The sequence below is a fragment of the Impatiens glandulifera genome, chromosome 5 (assembly GCF_907164915.1).
Source record: "Impatiens glandulifera chromosome 5, dImpGla2.1, whole genome shotgun sequence".
In the NCBI taxonomy this organism is placed as follows: domain Eukaryota; kingdom Viridiplantae; phylum Streptophyta; class Magnoliopsida; order Ericales; family Balsaminaceae; genus Impatiens; species Impatiens glandulifera.
This window is the reverse complement of record NC_061866.1, coordinates 54,077,521-54,100,953: the sequence shown is the minus strand read 5'-3', so window position 1 is coordinate 54,100,953 and position 23,433 is coordinate 54,077,521. Positions and strand designations below refer to the sequence as shown.

The window sequence follows — 23,433 nt, the reverse complement described above, 5'->3', positions numbered from 1 at the left end:
ATGAGGTTTTTATTAAAATTAATTGAAGCAAATATATCTTCGCTCCAGAGAGTCTCGAGGCAAAAAAAATGAAATAAAAAAAAAAATAGGAAAAAAAAAACTAGCCGGTAATTGAGGCGAAGATTTGTTCGGTTGCTGCATGTCATCTTCAATTAATTGAATTAATATTTAATAAACGGAAATATAAAATCCATGTCATTTTGGTCTTCACATAAACGGGTAAGTGTCTTTACATGGTAGGCAAGCGGTCTTTACATGGGTGGGTAGGGGGGTTTTACATGAGGTTTTTATTAAAATTAATTGAAGCAAATATATCTTCGCTCCAGAGAGTCTCGAGGCAAAAAAAAATTAAATAAAAAAAGTAAATAAAAATTCCTAGAAAATAAAAGATTGAATTACTTGAAGCGAATATTATATCGCTGCCTGTGTTATTTAATAAATTAAATTAATATTTAATAAACGTAAATATAATATGACTGTCAATTCGGTCTTTACATGGACGTGTAAGTGTATTTTCATGAACGGCAGGCGTTCTTCTCATGGGTGGGTATGCGGGGTTTACATGAGGGTCATGGCAACGGGCGTGTAGATCAGAGCGAAGATATCTTATCTGTTTATCATCTGAATATTATATTATTTCATGGCGTTAACGGGCGCTTCCGTTAACGGCGTCTTGTGTGAACCCGGGCCTAAACCCGGATTCCGGATTCTCCCTCCCTCCCTCTCCTGCCCAGATTGATTTATTATTAAAATAATAATGCTGCAATCTGATTGGTCCGCCACAGGGAAACACGGCAATCGATAGCAGAAGATCTGAACTACATATTTTCATAATATTGATAATTGAAAAACTTAACAAGTAACAACTCAAATGAAATCACTTGAAAACTGTAAAAGCCTATCAATCAATTATAACATTTGAAAGCCAAACAAACGGTTGACCAAGAAAAATGTAAAAGTACGGGTTTGCCCTCGTCATCATAAATAATAATAAGATAATTATATTTATAAAAAAGTTTAATTAAAAAGATAAAACAAATTGATAAGAAAGAAAGAAAGAAGGGATTAATAATATCTTTGAGAAACGGCGGAGTTCAGTATGTGCCCTTTCTCTCTCTCTTATAGTCTCTCAGACTCTTTCTATTAAGTCTGTTTTGTGTTTTGTGTTTTGTGTCTTATTATTAGTAAGACACCTTATCTTCGCCATCCTCTCTCAATTCTTCCGCCCAGCCCAACCCAGCTTAGCTTCTTCTCCCAAAACAACTACTCTCTTTCTTCCCTATCGCTCGCTCCCCCCGATTAACCCATTCATTCATCCATTCATTCAATTTCAGGCGGAAGGAAGGAAGGAAGGAAGGAAGAAAGTAGTACATAATTCCATCATGGATGATTCTCAGACTCAACCCGCTTCTCTTCTCTCCTCCATCTCCTCATCTCCAACAGGTTCGAGTCTTATTTACTTTTTTATTTACTTTTTATTATTTATTTTTACTTCGATTAAACCCCCGATGATGCTGTAGAGATTGAAACCCAACTTAACGGAGGCAAGAGTATCGCTAGCAGCAGCAATGGCACCATTCTTCATTTAAATGGTGGAACTACTGATGATGGCTCTTCTCTTTCTCATCTTCATGTTGATGTTGATGTTGATAATGATGACGGCTACGTTAGTGGTAAGGAGGAGTTTGAAGATAATGATTTCAAGAATCCTATCGAGGAAGAGGAGGATGCCCCGGAGAACAAAGCAAGTCTAGTAGGATTAGATGATGATGATGATGATACTGACACTTTCCTCGATTCCTCACCAATTCCCATGCCCAATGTTTCCACTCCAGCAATCTTGGAAGCAGGCGGCGATGATAACAATGATGATGATGATGATGAAAAAGCTTCCCAAGGTGAGTTTTTATTTGTCCCTGAAGAAGAAGAAGAAGAAGAAGAAGAAGAAGAAAAAGTTGTCCAGAATGCTTCTTTTCAAGGGAATAATGATGTTGCAGATTTTACTAGTCCAGCAGTTGATGTTTCTAAAGAATCTGGAATTATTGCTGACAATAATACTGAATTGAAGAAGGTGGAAGCTCCTGCCATTTGGAACCACATACCTTCTAATGAACATGAACATGAACAAGCTAGCCATGAAATTCAAAAGTATCTTGAGGAACTTGTGGAAACTGGTTCTGAAGCAGGTCCGGAAGACAGCTTGAAACTTGAGCCTTATGAGGATTCTGCTACAGAAATAGTTAATGCTTCTCAAGCAGCCCCAGAAGAAGCTACACAAGTTAATGGAGATGTTGAAGCTCATTCCATTTTGAGCAATGCACCTTCTAATGGACACGAACATGAACATGAACATGCTGGCCATGAAATTGAAAAGTTTCTCGACGAGCTTGTGGAAACTGCTTCTCTTGCTAAGGTTGGTGCTTTTGATTTGGTTTCCATTGATGACTTGGGCAAGTTCCAGCCAGATGGAGGGACAACTGAAGCTTTGGGTTCCATACAAAAACCTGGACAATTTTCCAACAGGGTTGAAGATGTTCCAACAGAAGTAGATTCTGCTGCAACTGAAGGAGATAAGGTTATTGTTAATCCCGAAGAAGGTTCCGATGTTGGAAGTGCTGCTATACTATATTCTGCTGAAACTGAAGGGGATAAGGTTATCGTTAATCCTGAAGGAGGTTCCGATGTTGGAAGTGCTGCCATACTATATTCTGCTGCAACTGAAGGAGATGGGGTTAATATTACTACTAAAGAAGGTTCTGCTGTTGGAAGTGTTGACTCGGTCCATACACCACAAGAGAAAGTGTGTGTTGCTGGCGATGTGAAAGCAATAAAAGATTCAGACGCCGGACCTGAACCAATTGCAGTCAGCAGCAGTGTATCGGCTCATACGAACACTTCGGAATTGGATGCGTTGGAAGGGTCCTTTGATGACAACATTAGGACTTCCACAGTGACAGCAGAAAATTATGTTTCTGAGAATGCTATTATTGGAGATCCAGAATCTGAGCCTTCTAAAGCTGTGCTGGAGAATAGTGATGATGAAAAAACAGATATACCACAGAATGAGCATAAAACAGAAGCAATATCTGATAAAAGTGCTGACAGGGTTGCTAATACAGCTTCACTTGAGGGCTTCCATATGAAACTAGAAGCTGCAGATGGAGAAGATACAGAAGAAGAAGAAGAGTTTGACGGGTCAGTTTCAGATGGCGGCGAAATTGATGACATGATTTTTGGAAGCTCTGAGGCTGCCAAACAATTTATGGATGAATTGGAACTTTCGGGCGCTGGTTCACACACAGTTATAGACAGAAGCTCTTATGATCAATCCGATAGAATGGATGGTCAGATTGTCACAGACTCAGATGAAGAGGTGGAAACGGATGAAGAAGGAGAGGGGAAAGAGTTATTTGATTCTGCTGCATTGGCTGCTCTCTTGAAGGCGGCATCATCTGCTGGCTCTGATAGTGGCAATATCACAATAACTTCCCAAGATGGATCCAGGCTCTTCTCGATTGAGCGTCCTGCTGGTTTGGGATCCTCAGGTATGTCTTTGAGGCCTGTCACCAGGCCAACCCATCCAAGCTTTCTCCCTCCTTCCAATCTTGCAAGAGCTGGAGAATCTGAGGACAACTTGAGTGAAGAAGAGAAAAAGAAGCTGGAGAAGGTACAGGCATTGAGGGTGAAGTTCCTGAGGATTGTCCAGAGTCTGGGTGTTTCATCTGATGAATCTATTGCAGCACAAGTCTTGTATAGGCTCGCACTTGTTGCCGGAAGGCAAGCTGGTCAAAGTTTTAGCCTTGACTCTGCTAAGCGGACTGCTATAGAGCTTGAAGCAGAGAGAAAAGATAACCTGGACTTCTCTGTAAATGTTCTCATCGTTGGGAAATCCGGAGTAGGCAAGAGTGCGACCATAAACTCCATTTTTGGTGAAGAAAGAGCTTCTATTAATGCCTTTGAACCTGCCACTGCTGTTGTGAAGGAGATGTCTGGAATTGTTAATGGAGTTAAGGTCAAAGTATTTGACACACCAGGTCTGAAGCCTGGAGTAATGGAACAGGCTTTCAACCGCAGAGTTTTGTCTTCTATAAATTCGTTAACAAAGAAAAATCCACCCGATATTATACTTTATGTGGATCGACTGGATACCCAGACGAGGGATCTTAATGATCTTCCTTTACTTAAGACGATTACAAGTTCACTCGGAACGTCTATATGGAAAAACACAATAGTAACCCTCACTCATGCCGCCTCGGCTCCTCCTGAGGGCCCTTCTGGTTCCCCATTGAGTTATGAAATGTTTGTTACTCAGAGATCTCATGTTCTGCAACAGTGTATTGGACATGCTGTTGGTGATTTAAGAATGATGAGTCCAAGCTTGATGAATCCGGTTTCTTTGGTTGAGAACCATCCTTCCTGCCGAAAGAATAGAGACGGTCAAAAGGTTCTCCCTAATGGCCAAACATGGAGATCCCAGTTGCTGTTGTTATGTTTTTCTATGAAGATGTTGTCAGAAGCAAATTCTCTCACCAAATCTCAAGATCCATTTGACAACCGCAAGTTGTTTGGCTTTCGTACCCGTTCACCGCCGCTTCCATACATGCTATCTTCAATGTTGCAGAGCCGGCCACATCCAAAGCTTCAAACTGACCAGGGTATTGACAATGGCGATTCAGACAATGAATTGGCAGACTTGTCAGATATCGAAGAAGAGGAAGAAGACGAGTATGATCAACTCCCGCCATTTAAGCCGCTCAGGAAATCCCAATTGGCCAAGCTTAGCAGAGAGCAGAGAAATGCATATTTCGAGGAGTATGATTACAGGGTGAAGCTCCTCCAGAAGAAGCAGTGGAAAGAGGAGTTGAGACGAATGAGAGAGATGAAAAAGAAAGGGAAGACTCCTGAAACAGATTACGGTTTCAATGGAGAAGATGATCAGGACGCCAGTCCAGCTCCTGTGGCCACTCCACTTCCCGACATGGCCTTACCGCCTTCATTCGACAGTGGCAGCCCAGCTTATAGGTACCGTTTCTTGGAGCCAACTTCCCAGTTTCTTGCTCGGCCAGTCTTGGACACTCACGGCTGGGACCACGATTGTGGATATGACGGTGTCAATATCGAACATGCATTAGCTATTTTGAGTCAGTTTCCAGCTGCAGTGAGTCTTCAGATGACAAAAGACAAGAAAGAGTTCAGCCTCCATTTTGACTCCTCCGTAGCCGCCAAACATGGGGACAACGGATCGAGTATGCTTGGGTTCGACATTCAGAACATCGGGAAGCAACTTGCCTACATCGTCCGAGGTGAAACTAAATTCAAGACACTAAAGAGGAACAAGACAGCTGCAGGGATGTCAGTTACCTTTTTGGGCGAAAACATGGTGACTGGATTCAAGGCGGAGAATCAGGTTGCTTGGGGAAAGCAGTGGGCTGCGGTTACTAGCGCCGGTACTGTGAGATGCCAGAGTGAGGCCGCATATGGTGCAAACATTGAAGTGCAACGCAGGGAGATCGACTATCCAGTTGGGCAGGTCCAATCTACTTATGGTGTTTCTTTGATTAGGTGGAGGGGAGATTGGGCTTTGGGTTTCAATACAATGGCACAATTCTCGGCTGGGCGTAATTCAAAAGTTGCCGTTCGAGCTGGAATAAACAACAAGATGTCCGGTCAGGTTACTGTGAGAACGAGCAGTTCGGAGCAACTAGTGTTAGCACTTGCAGGTCTCCTGCCGATTGTTACCAACATCTACAAGAAAATCTGGCCTGCCGTTGGAGGAGAGAATTATTCAATCTATTAGGTGATCAAATTTTTTGCCTTGCTCAGTTATATTTCCTTTTTTGTTGCAAACAACACAACATCTCGGTAGTTTGAGTCATGCGTATTGATTTTGGAACATTGGGTAGTAATAAGTTGCCTTTACTTACGTTTTGTTGAATCAAGAATTGGGAATTGAGATCAGATGAATGGCTAATGTCATAATATATATATATATATATATTTTTTTTTTCACATCTTCCCTTAGAGAAGGCTTGGAATTTAATTACCTTAAATCTAATGTGAGATGATCTTTGTTTTTTTCACATTTCTTTTCATTGCCTTGTTCCCCTTCTTATTATTCCTGGTTTATTTTTCCCTTTTACAGAACAAAGTAGTTTCTTGGTCAGTCAGCATTATTGGCGTCCGATTAGCCAAACAAGGGGGGCCCAAGTAAAAGTTACATTTCTTCTTTCAGGTGGTGCAATTTATGGATAATTTATTCTTCTTCTTCTTCCTCCCTTTGGTAAGGACCTTGTTCGATTTGGGATGTTTCTTTTTTGTTAAGCAATATTAAGGAGTGGCATTCCCTAATTGTTATCTTTGACATTTTTTTTGTTCGTTAACCAGTCAGATAAAGCGTGTAAACTCTTCTTCCTTCATTTCCTGAGGAAATACATGCATCAGATTTCTCTATTCTTCTGCCAATTATATTATTAATCAATCAGGAGTGGCAAAATATAGTAGCATGGTGTTTTATTTCATTCATATTCTGGAATTGATATTGTTCAACACATACATTATTGACTTATATATATAGCAACAAAAGATTGTTTGAGTAGCAAACTAGCAGGTACTTGATTGAACTGAAATAATAAATATTTATTTTTATAAAATAAATACAACACACAAGAATCACCCAATTCTTACAAAGGGTTTATAAATTACAGGAAAGAGGAAAATAAATAAATAGAAAATGATTATATCCTTCTCCCCTAACCACAACAAACAACCTGTACTGAAATTGAAAATTTTGATCAAAAGCCCAACCAACCCCAACTGCCAAATGAAATGAAGTAGAAAAACAATTAAAAAAGATTTAATATTTCTTGCCCAGGATTATGCCGAATATTACGGACAAGAGGACGACGCCGGATATGACCTTGAAAGTCATAAAGGGCGACACGTTGTTCTCAGTGGCTTGAGCTTGAATTTGAGTTTGCCCCTCTGAAGAAGGAGAAGAGGAAGTTGTTTCTATCCTTTTCTTGCTCTTCCTCTTTGATGATCCAATATCTCGAGACTTTACCACCACCTCCTCCACTGCTGATTCAATTGTCTTTTTCTCCACTTCTTCCTCCTGCTAATTAATTCATTCATTCATCCAATCTTATTAATATTGCTCTTAAAATCAAACTCATTTCTTTGTTATTTTATAAGCATGGATGGGTGTTCTTAGATTTCATTCAATTGTTAAAAAAACCAACCTTTGATTTAGCATCGGCAAGTTTTTGCTGGAGCTCTTTCACCTGTGTTTCAATCTCTACAACCTTTTTGTTCTTGGCTTCAAGCTCTTCCACCCAACCCTTTAGTGCAACTTCGACTTCATCTTTCTGTTAACATCAAATATTATTTAGATGTTTAATTAATTAAATGTGATGAAGGTTTGCAAATTTAAACAAAATATTTATGGTTTGAACATTTTAGTCTTAATATGGGGTTTTTATTTTTGACCTGTTAGGTTTCATATTTGTCGATGGGACATAACATAGATAACTGACCTTGATTTTAGATTCTGCATCAGCTAATTGTAGTTGTTGCTCTAGCTCTTTTACTTTGTCATGAAGGATTGCTATTTTTTCATTCTTCGCTTCAATCTCACTAAATGAAGTCTTAAGAGCAGCTTCATTTTCCAGACCCCTTTGATTGTATTCCTCTCTCTGTTCAAGGAATTTAACAAAACAATCAGGAAATGCATCATTAAAAGTAAAAAGTGATCAGGAAATGCAAATAAATAAAAATGTCAGGGCTTTGTCTCGAGGAAGAACAAACCTGAGAAAGCAATTTATTCCCCTCGATCGTGATTTGCTCAATCAGCTCTTCAATTTGTTTCTTTGAAGAGAAAAGTTGTTCTACTGCTTCCTCTTTTTCACCAGCGATTCCAGAGAGCTTTTCCTGCAGATCATCCACTTGCGCCTTCCACGTGGTCAGTTCTTGAATAACTGTTGTATTTACCTCAGCAAGCTCTTGCCTTTCCTTCTCAAATCGGTTTATCCTCTCTTCCAAGTGCTGAATGGCGCTTTCAGAGTCTGCAAGTTTCGATCTAGACTCATCCAGTTCGGCCTTTAGAGTTTCCCTTATACTCGCAGCTTCCAGGACTTGTTCTTCATACTGTTTTATCTGTGGTTCAAGAACATTTATCTTGTCGCCCAAATGATTTGCTTCTAAATCTCTTGTAGTATATTTTTCAATGGTTTCCTGCAACACCTTCTCTGCCTCTGAAACGCGGGCTTCAGCTGCTAAGTGAAGTTCGGATGTTCTTGAATGTTGATTGGTTAATTCAGCAATACTATTCACATGAGAAACGAGTTTCTCTGCGGAGGCTTCCTTCTCAGCATATGCAGAGGCCATAAGTTCTTTAAGTTCATTAACATTGGCCGCCAACAATTCATTCTCTGATAAAATCTGTGTTGCTTTATCCTCTGCCTGTGATATCTGTCTCTTCAGTTCTTCATTTGTGGCTTCCAGAGAATCGCGTTGCACTGAAATCTGACCCAGTTCTTCCTTAGCAGATGCGTATTTTTCAGCTTCCTCTGATATTTGACGTTCATATACCTTCAATTGATCTTCTGCCTTTGATATCTGTCTCATCAGTTCTTCGTTTGTGGCTTCCAGAGAAGAAAGTTGCACTGAAGCCTGGCCCAGTTCTTCCTTAGCAGATGCATATTTTTCAGCTTCCTCTAATAGTTGACGCTCATACACCTTCAATTGATCTTCAAGCAATTTCAGTTTCTCATTTAATGAATTTGCCTCGACATCTCTGGCATTGAAACTTGCCATAGCTTCTTGGAGCTTCACATCTGAATCCTTAGATAGAGATTGATGCAACAATTCTTGCTCTGAGTTCTTGGTAATAGCTTCCCCTAAGATTTTGCCTTGCTTCTCAAGTTCCTCTTCTGCAAACTTGAGCTTCTCAAAAATGTCACCTTCTCTAATTCCAGCAGATTTTAGCTCCTCCTCAATACTTCCCAATTTCTCTTGAGTTAGATGTAGTTCATTTCGCAGTACGTCAATGAGAGTTTCTGATTCTGAAAGCTTCTCACCTATCAGTTTGGAAGTGTCATCGAGGTTTTTCTTTTCATTTGTTGCCACATTCAAGCATTCTGTCAATTCTCTTTCTTTTTCACTTCTTATTTGAAGCGACTCCTCAAGGATTGATGCTTTAACTTGAAATGCCTCGAGTTCAACTTCAAGATATGCAATCTTACTGAGGTGATTCTTATACTCGGCTTCTGTTTCACTGCATCTATTCTCCAAAACACTAATTTGTTCTTCAAGTTCTTGGATTCTATACTTCTCCGTTTCAAGCAACAACTCCAACTCTCCAGCCTTTTTTCCAGCATCATCTGCTTTAGAATGTGACACTTGAATCAAATCATCCAGATCGAGATTTCTTTGATGAACGGTATTGGCCCGTTCCTCGTGCTCTGAACATCTTTCTGTGACAATCTTCATTTCCAATCCGAGTTCTTCATTTCGTGAAGATGCTTCCTTTAATGCAGACTCTATCTCAAAAATCTTATTTTCGTATTCTTTGATTTGGACACTCAATTTATTCTTCTCTTCTACAGCTTCTTCCAGTTCTGATATTTGATGCTCATAGACCTTCAGTTGATCTTCAAGCAAATTCAGTTTCCCATTCAACGAGTTTGCCTCAGCATCTTTGGCATTGAAGCTTGACACAGCTTCTTGGAGCTTCACTTCTGAATCCTTAGATAGAGATTGATGCAATGAATCCAGTTCTGAGTTCTTGATAATAGCTTCCTCTAAGACTTTGCCTTGATTCTCAATTTCCTCTTCTGCAAACTTGAGTTTCTCAAAAATGTCAGCTTCTCTAACTGTAACAGATTTTAGCTCATTCTCTATACTTTCCAATTTCTTTTGAGTTAGATGTAATTCATTCCTCAGTACATCAATGAGAGTTTCTGCTTCTCCAAGCTTCTCACTAGTCAGTTTGGACGTGTCTTCAAGATTTTTCTTCTCGACTATTGCCAAATTCAAGCATTCTGTCAATTCTCTTTCTTTTTCACTTCCTATTTGAAGTGACTCCTCAAGGGTTGATGCTTTGGCTTTAAATTCATTGAGTTCAACTTCAAGGTCCGCAATCTCATTAAGGTGATTCTTAGACTCAGCTTGTGTTTCACTACATATATTCTCCAAAACACTTATTTTTTCTTCAAGTTCCTGGATTCTGAACTTCTCCGTTTCAAGCAACAACTCCAATTCCCCCACCTTTTTGCCAGCATCATCTGCTTTAAAATGTGACACTTGAATCAAATCATCCAGATCAAGATTTCGTTGATGGACTGTATTTGCCCGTTCCTCGTGCTCGGAACATTTTTCTGTGACGATCTTCATTTCCAATTTGAGTTCTTCATTCCGTGAAGATTCTTCCTTTAATACAGATTCTATCTCAGCAATCTTATCTTCATGTTCTTTTATTTGAACACTTAACATGTTCTTCTCTTCTTCAACTCCTTTGAGTTCTGATATTTGATGCTCATAGACCTTCAGTTGATCTTCAAGCAAATTCAGTTTCAAATTCAATGAGTTTGCCTCAGCATCTTTGGCATTGAAGCTTGACACAACTTCTTGGAGCCTCACTTCTGAATCCTTAGATAGAGATTGATGCAACAATTCTTGCTCTGAGTTCTTGGTAATAGCTTCCCCTAAGATTTTGCCTTGATTCTCAAGTTCCTCTTCCGCCAACTTGAGCTTCTCAAAAATGTCAGCTTCTCTAACTTCAGCAAATTTTAGCTCCTCCTCGATACTTTTCAATTTCTCTTGAGATAGATGTAGTTCATTCCTCAGTACATCTAGGAGGGTTTCTGCTTCTGCAAGCTTCTCACCTGTCATTTTGAACGTGTCTTCCAGCTTTTTCTTTTCGTTTGTTGCCACATTCAAGAATTCTGTCAATTCTCTTTCCTTTTCATTTCCTATTTGAAGTGACTCCTCTAGGATTGATGCATTAACTTTAAATGCCTTGAGCTCAACTTCAAGGTTTGCAATCTTACTGAGGTGATTCTTAGACTCGGCTTCTGTTTCACTGCATTTATTCTCCAAAACACTTATTTTTTCTTCAAGTTCCTGGATTCTGAACTTCTCCTTTTCAAGCAACAACTCCAATTCCCCCACCTTTTTGCCAGCATCATCTGCTTTAGAATGTGACACTTGAATCAAATCATCAAGATCAAGGTTTCGTTGATGGACTGTATCGGCCCGTTCCTCGTGCTCGGAACATTTTTCTGTGACAATCTTCATTTCCGATTCAAGTTCTTCATTCCGTGAAGATGTTTCCTTTAAGACATATTCAATCTCAGTAATCTTATCTTCATATTCTTTTATTTGAGTACTTAACCTGTTCTTCTCTTTTTCAGCTTCTTCGAGTTCTGATATTTGATGCTCATAGACCTTCAGTTGATCTTCAAGCAAATTCAGTTTTTCATTCAATGAGTTTGCCTCAGTATCTTTGGCATTGATGCTTGCCATAGCTTCTTGGAGCTTCACTTCTGAATCCTTAGATAGAGATTGATGCAACGATTCTTGCTCTGAGTTCTTGGTAATAGCTTCTCCTAAGACTTTGGATTGATTCTCAAGTTCTTCTTCTGCAAACTTGAGCTTCTCAAAAATGTCAGCCTCTCTAACTTCAGCAGATTTTAGCTCCTCCTCGATACCTTCCAATTTCGTTTGAGATAGATGTAGTTCATTCTCCAAAACACTTATTTTTTCTTCAAGTTCCTGGATTCTGAACTTCTTCGTTTCGATCAACAACTCCAATTCCCCCGCCTTTTTGCCAGCGTCCTCTGCTTTAGAATGTGACACTTGGATCAAATCATCCAATTCGAGATTCCGTTGATGAACCGAGTTGGCACGTTCCTCGTGCTCGGAATATTTTTCTGTCACAATCTTCATTTCCAATTCCAATTCTTCATTACGTGAAGATGCTTCCTTTAGTATGGACTCTATCTGAGCAATCTTTTCTTCATGTTCTTTAATTTGGGTGCTCAGCTTGTGCTTCTCTTCTTCAGATTCTTTCAGTTTCTCATTGATTTCAGAATTTGTTTCAGAAAGCTCTATGACTTGCCTCTCTGCATCATTGCTTTTTAACTCCAGAATATTCAGTAGTTGCTCTAGCTCCACATTTCTTTGCTCAGCGGCTATAAATTTAGTCTCCAATTCCCTCATTTCTGATTTACAAGCTTCTGCTTCCATATTTGATGCTTGAAGCATATCTTCCAGATCAGTACTTTTTTGTTGGGCAGTTGTTGCTGCATATCTTGATTCATGATGGAGTTCTTCTATAGATTGTAACTTCTCTTCCAGCTCAACGCCATTTGCCAAAGCTTGAGAAAGAAGAGCATCTGTTTTACAGAAACTTTCATCCGACACCTGCAACTTTGTTTCAAGGTCGTTACATAACTCTTTCATCTGGGCCGTGCTGCTAGTTAGCTCAGTCACTGTAGCTTTAAGTTCTTCGTTCTCTTTGTTTACATTCAACAACTCCTCCTGCAAAGCTACAACATTTGCTTCCTGGTTTTTCAATCCAGCCTTTGTCTGTTCTTTTGAGCTAACTTCTTCCTCCAACTTTGACTTTATTTCAGCCAATTCTGAGTTCTTGATTTGAAGATCCTCTTTTGTTGATGACAACAAACTCTCTAGTGTAGAGATATCTTCGTTTACCTTAGCTTCAACTGTCTTTCTCATCTCAAGCTCCTGCACCATTTCTTTAATTTGGGCACTCAGCCTGTGCTTCTCTTCTTCAGCTTCTTTCAGTTTCTCATTGAATTCAGAATTTGTTTCAGAAAGCTCCATGGCTTGCCTTTCTGCATCATTTGTTTTTAACTCCAGAAGATTCAGTAGTTGCTCTAACTCGACAATTTTTTGCTCGGCAGTTATAAATTTAGTCTCCAGTTCCCTCAGTTCTGATTTTGAAGCTTCTGCTTCCTTATTTGATGCTTGAAGCATGTCTTCCAGATCAGTACTCTTCTGATGTGCAGTTGTTGCTGCATATCTTGATTCACTATGGACTTCTTCTAGAGCTTTTAACTTCTCTTCCAACTCCACACTATTTTCCAAAGCTTGAGAAAGAAGAGCATCTGTTTTACAAAAAATTTCATCCGATGCCTGCAGTTTTTTCTCAAGGTCGTTACATAACTCTTTCATCTGGGCCGTGCTACTAGTTAGCTGAGCCACATCAACCGCAAGTTCTTCTTTCTCTTTGTTTACTTTCGACAGCTCCTCCTCCAAAGTTGCAACATTTGCTTCCTGTTTTTTCAATCCACCCTCAATCTCTTCTTTTGAGCTCACTTCTTTCTCCAGCTTTGACTTTATTTCAGCCAATTCTGATATCTTGATTTGAAGATCCTTTTTGGTTGATGAAAACAAACTCTCTAAGGTAGAAATATCTTCTTTTACCTTAGCTTCAACTGTGTTTCTTATCTCAAGCTCCTGCTCCATTTTTTGAATAATCGTTTCCTTTGAAGCAAGCATTTGTTCGATCTCCAAAAAATGTGATCTAGAAACATCTAATTCCCCTTGAACAACAAAAAGCTGGGAAGTAGTACTTTTAAGGGCTTCCTCAACCTTCTCATTCTCCTCAGTCTTCTCGTGTAGACGCTTCATTTCCTCCTGAAGAAAAACATTTTGATCCTCCATCTCTTTGGCACTCAGTGTTGCGAGTTCAAGTAGTCTTTCAAACTCTAAGGACCTATTTGCCTGTGATTCAGCCTGTGTACTACTCTGTTTGAGCAATTCCTCGAACTTTAGTGTCTCGGCAGCATAAGTTTGCACTTGTTGGTCTAACTCCTTATTCTTTGTTTCTTGAAATTCCGATGCCTCTTGCAAAGTATGAATTTGTTCTTTATATCTGTCTTCTGCTTCTATCACTTGCTCCTGAAGTTTTTTGTGACCAAGTTCAAGTTCTTCATACTTCTTTCCATTTTCCTCCAACTTATCCTTTGTGAGAGAAACTTCAATTTTTAGTTGGCTGCTTTCTGATTCAGAAAGCTTCAGTGCTTTAGATACTCTTTCCAACTCTAATTCAAGTTGTTTCACTTTTTCGTGAGCTTCGAGAATTTCACGGCTTGAAGACGTGTTACCGGCACTTCGTTCAATGACAGCTGGCTTGTCATTAGCAGTTAGAGTTTCTTTAGAAATATATGAACCATCTTCCACGTCTAAATCTGTTTCCATCTCTACTTTAATAAATCCTTCATCTAGGTTTGTTTCTTCCTCCTCTTTCTTTCCTTCTTTCTGCACTGTCTTCAAGTCCCCATCAGGTATCTGCAAAAAAAAAAAAAAACAGTTCAAAAGAATGAATGAATGCTTATTTATGTATGATGTATGGAACATACATTACTGTGCTATATATTAACAGTATAAACTAGTTCAACTTCAAGAACATGCAATATAGCTGAAAGCAATCGTCAATCCGCAAAAACAATATTCTCTATTTGTAATAGAGCATAATAAATATCATTTTTATTTTCAGTGTACTATAATATATACATACAAAAAAAAGAGAATACCTTAGGTTATGAAAAACCAAATATTATAATTACAAATAACCAATGCAGATACTTGCCTTTATAGGATCTGATACAATGTTTGCATTTTCTTCCACCATCTTCACTGCTATATCTGCGATTGATCCGTCTTCCATGTTGAAAATAACTGAAATGTCAATTTCCCCCCAACAGCAGCCTGTTGAGGAACAATAAAAAGCCAAAATAGAAGAATAAATTTTATTTTTAAAGTCATGGGAAATGGATGATCACAATTAATAACTGGTCAAGAAGAGATAGATTAGTAGCAGAGTATAGATCTTATTTGGAATGATAATCAGACTTTTCTTTGGATAGCTTTAAGTAAAAGAACATTCCTGTTTTAGATATGCTCACTTACCAGCTAATTGGGGTTATATTGGTTCATTAATTTTCTTAGATTTTTGTGAGATGTTTAAAGTAGAAGATTCTACTATAACTATCAACCTAAGCATTGACGCCCCTGCCAGAACTTTGTTATATATCTCATAAAACCTATAGACTATACTCCTAGCTAGTTTAAGAGTTGTGACTATATTTTTTATTTTATTTATATATATATATATATATATATATATATACCATTTAAGTCTTTTACCAAAAAAAAAAAAAACAATTATCTTTTCAAAATCATCAACAATCGTTATTTTATTTTTTTTCCTTTAGGTTTTTTAAATAACCTTAATCCGATCTGAACAAGGCCTTAGTTTTGAGTCTGTTTTTACTTGTACTACTAATGGTCATTGGAACACTCTATTAATGATGTGTTTTGTGGAATCAAACTAAGCCAATAGTGACCTGGATCGATTTGTCTTTTACTGGGACATATTCTTACAAGTCTACAACATGCAGTAGCGCCCAAACCAGTTGCTATTTACCTCTATAGCCTCAAATGAGACAGAAGAAGTAGCTGGTAGCTGAAAGCTTGTCCTAACATATTAAATGGGTTAATTATTTGAGTTTAAATTATGATCTAGTTTAGTTTTATAAATTTAAATAATATTGGTAATTTCGAATTTGTGTTAAAAAACTAAGGATCCATATTCAAACACATTAGGTAAAAAGAAATCCAAATGATTAATGTTTTATTTTTATTAACAAATTTACCATTTCAAAAAAGGTATGATGGGGAGCAATAGATTCACATAGTTCATGATGATAATTCCTGTTTTTGGATTTTGGGTCATTTCTATTCTCTCGTACAATTATTTCGTTTAGTACTACCCTACTACTATTTCACCTCACATCTATCTATATAAGCTATTGATTTTTTAGTCAACATAATAACACACCCACTAATTTACATCACTATAAAATTAATTATATAGTTCAAATCATCAATAAATATTTATTATTTAAAAAAAATATAATTATTACTAATAGCCTGTCAATTTATCTATGATTAATATATATTTAGCAATTTTAATATGAGTTGTGAGGGGGAGGCTTTTGGGATGGGATTATTTATTAAAATATAAGATAAAAGAAAGAGAAACTTTGTTTGCCAACGAGTTCCCTTCCTTCTTCTTTTCTAATCTAATCTAATGGCATTATGGCAATCGTATCAATGAATCGGCGAGATGCCAAAATGATCACCGTAGACAAATACAGACAATCACTCCTCTAGCTAGCTCCTCCTCTACTTGATTTAAACAAGATCAATAATTTCTAATTACAATTTTCATGATTTAAGAATATGAGACCCCTGGCTGGCTGCCATGCCAACTCAAACTGATCATCATCAGATTACTTAAACTGATCAAGAGAATGATTCGACATATTTATTTTCCAAATTCAATAAGGAACATGCATAAACAAGGAGTGGAAGAAGTAAATTTAGAAACGGAAAAAGAAATTAACAAGGAGAAGGAGAAAGATAAGAAAAAGTGAGAGATGGGATTCTTTGTGTAAAGATGTTTGGATGATTATTTATTATATATGATCCGATCTCTAGCTGGCTAATAGTAACTGAATAGGGAGCGAGCAAGAAAACTCGTGGAAACATACGGAATCAGATACAGTATCGTTTAAAATTGAAACAGAGAGAATATATCATCAAATCGATCGGCAATCAACTGCAACATAATCTTACGTACGTACTATAACAGAGAGAATATATCATCAAATCGGCAATCAACAGAGACAATTAAGAAGAAGAGAATGAATGAGTTATCACTTACCTCGATCGATCGATCGTTCACTGGAAGATAGAATATTCTGCGATCGTTGAGTCTACTTTTTTTTCTTCTTTCTTTTCTTTGACAGGAAGGAAGGAAGGAAGGAGAGAATAACAGTAGTGAAGAAGGTTGTTGAGTGAGAAGAGAAGAGATTCTCTATTCTATTTTATTTTATTTTATTCTGCGTTTTAACTAGTGGCGGGACCCCATTTTCTTAATGTGGGCCCTCCTTAACAGCTTATTGTAACAATGTCCTCCTAATGCTACCCGTTTAAAACAAACACACTAAATATTGCCATTCCACTTGCCTATTATCACGATAATACCTCAATCACAATTCATTTCATTACATTATTTTATTTATTAAGTAGTAAGGATGATTTTTAATCAACTTTTGTAATATGTTTTATACATTGTTAATTAAATCATTACTAATTAGTTAATTAAATCATTCCATTAGTCCTTGACTCATGAATATTTATGTTTAAATATACAATGAAATTAACAAAAATATTACAAAGTTACAGTTTACTTTATTTTCCCAAAATTGAACTAATGATTAAATTAATATGAAATCCTAGTTTATATTATTTTTAATGCAAACATTACCTAAAAATTGTTTGTAATCCATTTTTGGGTTGTTCTATTGACAATGGTTGATTCCGAATTTAAACTAAATTTAAAGTTTGTAATTAATTAATTAATTAAAAGATATCACTGTTGGTTGGTGTGTAATATTACTTTTCAGTCTAACAGACTTCATTTGAGTTCAAATTGATTATATGTTTGACCTAATTTTATATATATATATATTAATGAAGAGGTGTAAGAAAAGAAATTGAATTGATTAGATGTCTTAATTGTAGATATTATTAATTAAGATGGGCATGAAAGTGACTTGAATATATATGAATGAAGTTTTTAATTTGTACATATGTTTTTTTTTAATTATAAGTCATATGCGTGTGAAACAAACTTTCTTGGCATAGGTCCCTTTTACGGTTATTTTCAATTTCAGCCAGCTTTCTCTCTTTCTTTTTTCTTTCGTTAATTTATAAGGCCTTGTTTGGTATGAATGCAAGGATTCTCACTACCTATAATCATCCATAGAAAAAGAGAGCGCCTAAGCCTATATATGTTTGATTTGAGAGTCTAATTCTAATTAATTCTACTCTTTGTTGATTGGTAGTACTGAAAAATAAGATCAAAATATCTCAAGATTCCCAATCAAACAAATCTTCCAAAACAGTTATGAATTCTTAGAAAAATAGAAAGTATATATTTTCTTAAAAGAAAATAGAAAATGATTGACCAAAGTTTCAATTAAAGTTGAAGGGTAGATTGGTACATATGGCTCTAGTTGAACTCTCAATTTGATACAAGCAGTTCAAATAAAATAATTAATGTAAATGATTTGAATATGTTATTATTTAACTAATAATAATAGGTTCTTATTCTTACTTTGTTAACTTTTTTTTTGTTTAATGCATTAAGCTAACATGAGGTTTTTTTTTCTTACTTCCCACATTGTTCCACTGTACTACAAAACTAAGAACAATGTGTCAAACCTTGGTCAAAAGCAACTAACTCCACGCTCGATACAACCAAAGAACACCAACAAACCTAGCATTCAAAAACAACGATGATGACAAGAACATAGAGCACTATACAATAAACAAAAATCACACATAAAACATGTTTATGAAAGATTTTCACAAACAAATTAACTATCATAAATTATCAAGTGAACCAAAATAAATAAATAAATAAAAAACATAAACAAACCGAAAATCCAAAATAAATCCATTGAATACATGTTTCAAAAATGAAATGTAAAAGGTATATAAAAAATGTTTAAAGAAAAAATGAAATCATTCAAGTAAATTGCAATAATAAATTAAATGAGAGGGAAAAAACATTCGTAATTTGGCATATCCCAAATGTAGTTTATGGTCATTTAGCAGCTACTCTAGACATCCACTTTTTGGTATCATAGGGGCGGGCCATTGGTGACCGACCAAAACCGCCTACCCATCCTATAATATGCGCGACTTTTCATCACTTTGTCCCATGCGAATGCCACAACAAAATACAGCTAACTACTTTTCTTTTTTTACATATAACTTTTTCCACTTGTACAACATTTATAACATTTATAAGAACAAAAAGAAATAATTATTTTAAATGAGATATATATATATATATATTAATTAGTTTTCTTTTTATGAAATGAATTTTCTTTAAAAAGAAAATAAATATGATATTTTTTTTAATAATATCAACTAGTACGACATTTTTAAAATACGTTAATATTATACTCATTTTAAATAATATAAACGTAGTAACAACGATAAAAACAAATTATCGCAACTAAAACAATTAATCACAAAAGAGATGCATGTGCCAACTTTATTATAAGTATATATTAAGTATGTAAAGTAAACATTATAAACTCCATATTAATTTAACTATACAGTAACAATTTGAATTTACTAATTTTTAAGAAAAAAATATTTAATTAAACTAAGACATCACTTTTTTTTTTGTTGTTGTTTTAATAAAGTTTTAAAATTTAATTCTATCTAAAAATAATTTAATGTTAACTGAATAAATTTCTTCCTAACTTATAAAATTTCCACATCTTTTACTTATTTTTTTTGTGTATATAATTTTTTTTTATCATTTCGTTAAGGTTTTAATTAAAAAGAAAAAGAAGAAGTCTATATATAAGATGGATATGTGTATGTTTTCTTAAATGATATCCATCAATAATAACAATTGCTTTTTACTTTCTTTATTGGCTATGGATATGGATTGACATGCTGACTTGTCATTTTTTTTTTTTACTTTTTTTTAATTAATAATGATTTGGGCTCATTTTATTTTATTTTTTCTATTTTTACAATTTCTTACTTTTTTATTATTTTTCTAATAAAATTATATATTCCTAATAATAGTATCTAAACTATAAATGTTAGCTTAAAAAAGCATTTAAAAAAGACAGAAGTGCAATGGGCTGTAATTATGTGATATTGGGCCTAGTAGTATAATAATAATAATAATAAATAAATAAATAAAAAAAGGAAATGGGTTATCTTATCCAGAAGTTTGAGGAATGAGATAGCCAATTAATTAATTAGTGGCAGTCTCAAAAATAGAGGAACATCGATGGACGGAATTCAGCAAATAGCACTGCCGGTGTTGGGGATTGTGGCGGCGGCGGCTGTAACTTTCTATGCAGTGAGCTTTGCTGAAATCAGAGAGGTCTTTCTGTCTGATCTTTCATTTTTCTTTCTTTTTTTACTTTTTTTTTTTTTTCTATAATATAATTATTAATGTTTGGTGCAGAAATCGTTTAGGGATTTAGATGAATCTGAAGAATCTTCTTCTTCTTCTTCTGGAGGTGGAGGATCATTCAAGTTATCTGTCAGCTCTAGAGAGAAGAGGGCAAAAAGACAGGCCGCCGCTAACAAACGCTCCAAGCCTAATTGAGATTTAATAATAACTACTTTCAATTCAATTATATATTATGCCAACCTTCTTATTCTTCTTGTTTCAGTCGTTAATAACACACATATTTCTCTTCTTTAATTTATTGTTCAGCATAATTAACTGTTTGTTTTTTTACCATAACTATTTTATTCCAACTCAATTTTCATTCCCTTTTCTTTTCTTATTTTTTTTTACATTTGTAAACGTCCTGCAATTTTAATCCACGCAGATATATAGCTAGGATTACTTATGTTTAATTATATTCAAATTGGTCCAACTAATTGACTCTTCTTCTTCTTCTAAGTCTATATATATATATATATATATATATATATATATATATATTGGATGTCTTATTTTTCTTGGCATGTGCAATTTATAAAGATTTATATATTTGACTTGGTTGCTTGTTTCATCCTTACTAAATACTTTTCTGGTTCTATTTTTAAAATTTAAAATTATTATTCGATTAATTTATTAATTAATAGTCACATTTTTGTTCAAATTATTCATTCTCTCATCAACTCTAATACCAACCAGTACTATATATTATAGATTTGTAGTTGTCAAAAATTAATACATGAAAGCGAGCAAAAAAAAATGAAGGAATCAATCTTGTATATTAGGATGAATTGAGGCATTAACTAATTATGCTCTTCTAGTAATTAATTATTAGTCACATCCTTCATCCTTGAGCAGTGAAGTGAAGTGAATTATATATTTAGAACATATTTACATGTACGTACATCAAGGATTATCAATAATAATAATAATATATTGTAATTGGTATCTTTCTTGATTCCAGTAAAAATCATCAATTTTGTTTTTTCTATCTACTAATTAACTATATATATATATAAACCTATTCATTTATTTACCAAGAATATAATATTGCTTGCTGCTAACAACATGCTTACTTCACAAAAATAAGACATTTCAAACTTTTTTGTTACAAAATTAATAACTAAATTATTAAAAAGAAATTTAATTAGATTAACAAGATTCTCAAAGTTGAATGGCTAGCTATAATGTAATTAGTTGAGATTTCAATTTGACATAAATGAGAATATGGATGGTTTGAAATTGTCAAATAAATGAAGTGTTGTAAATAATGTATTCTCTAAAAGTTAATTATAAAATAATTAACATTCATTTCTAGAAGCAATTAAATAACACAGGATTGCAATGACTAGTTTAATTAACTTGTCATTCCAACACATTTGACTTATATATCTAGCTATCCGTGATATATATATATATAATTTAGTTTGACTATATAGCAGTATTTACATAATTTAATAAATAAACGAATACAAGACCGTGTGTTGTAATTATTTATAATATATACAAAATTATTATATCTTTTCAGTAAATAAAAATAAATAATTTATTTACAAAAGCCACTAACTTTGGTGTTGTTACCAGGCCAGCAGTACGTACTAAGTGAAGCTAATAATTTAAAGTGATAATAAATTTTGAAGAAAACATTTATAAAAATACATAACCGACACATTATGAATATATTTAACTCTGTGGTTTTAATTGTAGAAGATAAAATTATATTAATTTTTTTTTGTCAAGTATATATATATAGCACGTGAGATGATGAGGTGACGTGCCAGGTGTGGGAGTGGATGGATGGATAGACGGTTGAGATGTAAACAAACAGCTTGCTTACTAAGAACTCAACCCCCCCTATATATCCTATCCTTCCTTAATTATTTATTTCTCTCATTCACACTAGAGATTTGATTATTATTATTATTATTTATTAGTATATATATATATATACCCAAGACGATTGAGGGGGCGTCTTTCATAAGTTTCTTTCTCTCTGTTCATTCATTAATTAATTCATTGATTCTGATGTCAAATTATTATTCATGGCCGGCACCTCATTTCCTGCAGCAGACCGACCAGCCTCCTCAGGCATTGGCGGCGGCACCACTCTCAAATCCGGCCAACCAAATGTTGTCGGCTGCTAATTCAGTACTCACCGACGTAGTCAACATGACCAGCCGTGGTCGCGTTTCGAAGCCAGCACGACGCAGAAAGCGGGTTTCTAGCAGAACGCCGACGACTGTTCTAAGCACCGACACCAGAAACTTCAGGGCTATGGTTCAGCAATTCACCGGTGGCCCGCTTGCTGATCATGATCACCCAATTGTTAACTCCAGCAGTACTACTAATCCTGGATCTTTAATGTTTTCTAATTATTCTGATGCTCCTCCTCTTCCTCCTAGTACTATTTTATCTTCTGGTGGCAGGTCGGAGTACTATTATGATCAGCTCTTGATGCAGCAGCAGCAGCAGCAGCTATCACAAGAGAACCAACGGCGGCCAGATCATTATCAAATGTTCTAGTAATTCCCAAACAGAGGCGATTATCATCATTAATTATGTTGATCTTCACAATCACGATTCTCATGTGAACATATATGTTTAACAGAGACGGATTGTAAGTGAATTGATGATGGAAGATTTAATTAATTCCACATCACCAACTGACGAACTACATATATATATATATATATATATATATATATATATCTTCAAAAAATGATATTAAACTAGCTAGCTAGCTAGCTAGGTAAAGTAGGTACTACTGTATGTCTCCTCCATCTGTATTCATGTTTCGTATTTTTAGCAACTCATGCATGTCTTATGTTCATTTTTAGTTTATCTATTAATTTATTGTTTTTTCATTGTTGATTCCTCCTCCTTAATGTTTCAAATTTTCAAACATAATATTAACCACAAATCACAATATATATGCAATAATATTGTTAACTATATATATTATAGTCATCAACTTCTGACTAATCTATATATAAATGAACATCGTAGAATTATATTCATAGTGTCTTGGCATAACTAAACTAGTTCAACAACTGTATTTGATAATCCTCCTCCTATAAATTGACAGTTAATTAAACAAATCCATATACTTATAAACTAAAATATCACTTAAAAAAAGAAAATAAATTAGTGACTTAAAAAAAGAAAATAAATTAGTGAAGAAATTGATTACCGAGAGAATTAGAGGTTATAATCTTTCGATATTTGGTACCAAAATCAACAGATTTATCCAATTCTTTCGACTTTGGCCTTAATTATATTCAGTATACTTGGAAAATCAACCACTTAAGAAAAGGAAATGAATAAGGTCAAAACTACAAATTTAGTCTATA

The 23,433-nt window shown here is 35.2% G+C and overlaps 4 protein-coding genes across 7 annotated transcripts; 3 read left to right on the top strand and 1 right to left on the bottom strand.

Moving 5' to 3' along the window:
* The first annotated feature begins 1,139 nt into the window (after window positions 1-1,139).
* On the top strand, window positions 1,140-6,374 carry LOC124937653 (translocase of chloroplast 159, chloroplastic-like). Of its 3 annotated transcripts, XM_047477953.1 has the most exons (4): window positions 1,141-1,443; window positions 1,521-2,122; window positions 2,336-5,797; window positions 6,143-6,374. In XM_047477953.1, the coding sequence occupies exons 1-3, from the start codon at window positions 1,383-1,385 to the stop codon at window positions 5,795-5,797; spliced, it is 4,125 nt and encodes a 1,374-aa protein (XP_047333909.1). In that variant the 5' UTR covers window positions 1,141-1,382; the 3' UTR covers window positions 6,143-6,374. The 3 variants fall into 3 exon arrangements, with proteins under 3 accessions (XP_047333907.1, XP_047333908.1, XP_047333909.1); XM_047477951.1 differs by having other exon boundaries at window positions 1,140-1,443; window positions 1,521-5,797; XM_047477952.1 differs by lacking the exon at window positions 6,143-6,374 and having other exon boundaries at window positions 1,140-1,443; window positions 1,521-5,979.
* Window positions 6,375-6,615: 241 nt separating this feature from the next.
* Window positions 6,616-16,887, bottom strand: LOC124937652 (COP1-interactive protein 1-like). 2 transcript variants are annotated; one of them, XM_047477949.1, is made up of 6 exons: window positions 16,754-16,887; window positions 14,615-14,733; window positions 7,804-14,313; window positions 7,533-7,691; window positions 7,239-7,364; window positions 6,616-7,114 (listed from the first exon to the last, which is right to left on the bottom strand). In XM_047477949.1, exons 2-6 carry the CDS (start codon window positions 14,690-14,692, stop codon window positions 6,854-6,856), a joined length of 7,134 nt encoding a protein of 2,377 aa, XP_047333905.1. In that variant the 5' UTR covers window positions 14,693-14,733; window positions 16,754-16,887; the 3' UTR covers window positions 6,616-6,853. The 2 variants fall into 2 exon arrangements, with proteins under 2 accessions (XP_047333905.1, XP_047333906.1); XM_047477950.1 differs by having other exon boundaries at window positions 6,616-7,111.
* Window positions 16,888-19,856: 2,969 nt separating this feature from the next.
* Window positions 19,857-20,412, top strand: LOC124940733. The gene is made up of 2 exons (XM_047481269.1): window positions 19,857-20,014; window positions 20,099-20,412. Exons 1-2 carry the CDS (start codon window positions 19,919-19,921, stop codon window positions 20,240-20,242), a joined length of 240 nt encoding a protein of 79 aa, XP_047337225.1. The 5' UTR covers window positions 19,857-19,918; the 3' UTR covers window positions 20,243-20,412.
* A 1,638-nt stretch (window positions 20,413-22,050) lies between these two features.
* On the top strand, window positions 22,051-22,856 carry LOC124937457. The gene has a single exon (XM_047477725.1). The coding sequence runs from the start codon at window positions 22,109-22,111 to the stop codon at window positions 22,604-22,606; it is 498 nt and encodes a 165-aa protein (XP_047333681.1). The 5' UTR covers window positions 22,051-22,108; the 3' UTR covers window positions 22,607-22,856.
* The last annotated feature ends 577 nt before the right edge of the window (window positions 22,857-23,433 follow it).

Bases quoted from the DNA above. Each gene is read 5' to 3' on its own strand.
- LOC124937653 (XM_047477951.1), top strand. From the start codon at position 1,383: ATGGATGATTCTCAGACTCAACCCGCTTCTCTTCTCTCCTCCATCTCC. The intron at 1,444-1,520 runs GTTCGAGTCTTA...ATGATGCTGTAG, and splicing joins CATCTCCTCATCTCCAACAG to AGATTGAAACCCAACTTAAC.
- LOC124937652 (XM_047477949.1), bottom strand. From the start codon at position 14,692: ATGGAAGACGGATCAATCGCAGATATAGCAGTGAAGATGGTGGAAGAA. The intron at 14,314-14,614 runs GCAAGTATCTGC...TTTTTTTTGCAG, and splicing joins TTGTATCAGATCCTATAAAG to ATACCTGATGGGGACTTGAA. The intron at 7,692-7,803 runs GTTTGTTCTTCC...TTCCTTGAACAG, and splicing joins GGAATAAATTGCTTTCTCAG to AGAGAGGAATACAATCAAAG.
- LOC124940733 (XM_047481269.1), top strand. From the start codon at position 19,919: ATGGACGGAATTCAGCAAATAGCACTGCCGGTGTTGGGGATTGTGGCG. The intron at 20,015-20,098 runs GTCTTTCTGTCT...TGTTTGGTGCAG, and splicing joins GCTTTGCTGAAATCAGAGAG to AAATCGTTTAGGGATTTAGA.
- LOC124937457 (XM_047477725.1), top strand. From the start codon at position 22,109: ATGTCAAATTATTATTCATGGCCGGCACCTCATTTCCTGCAGCAGACC.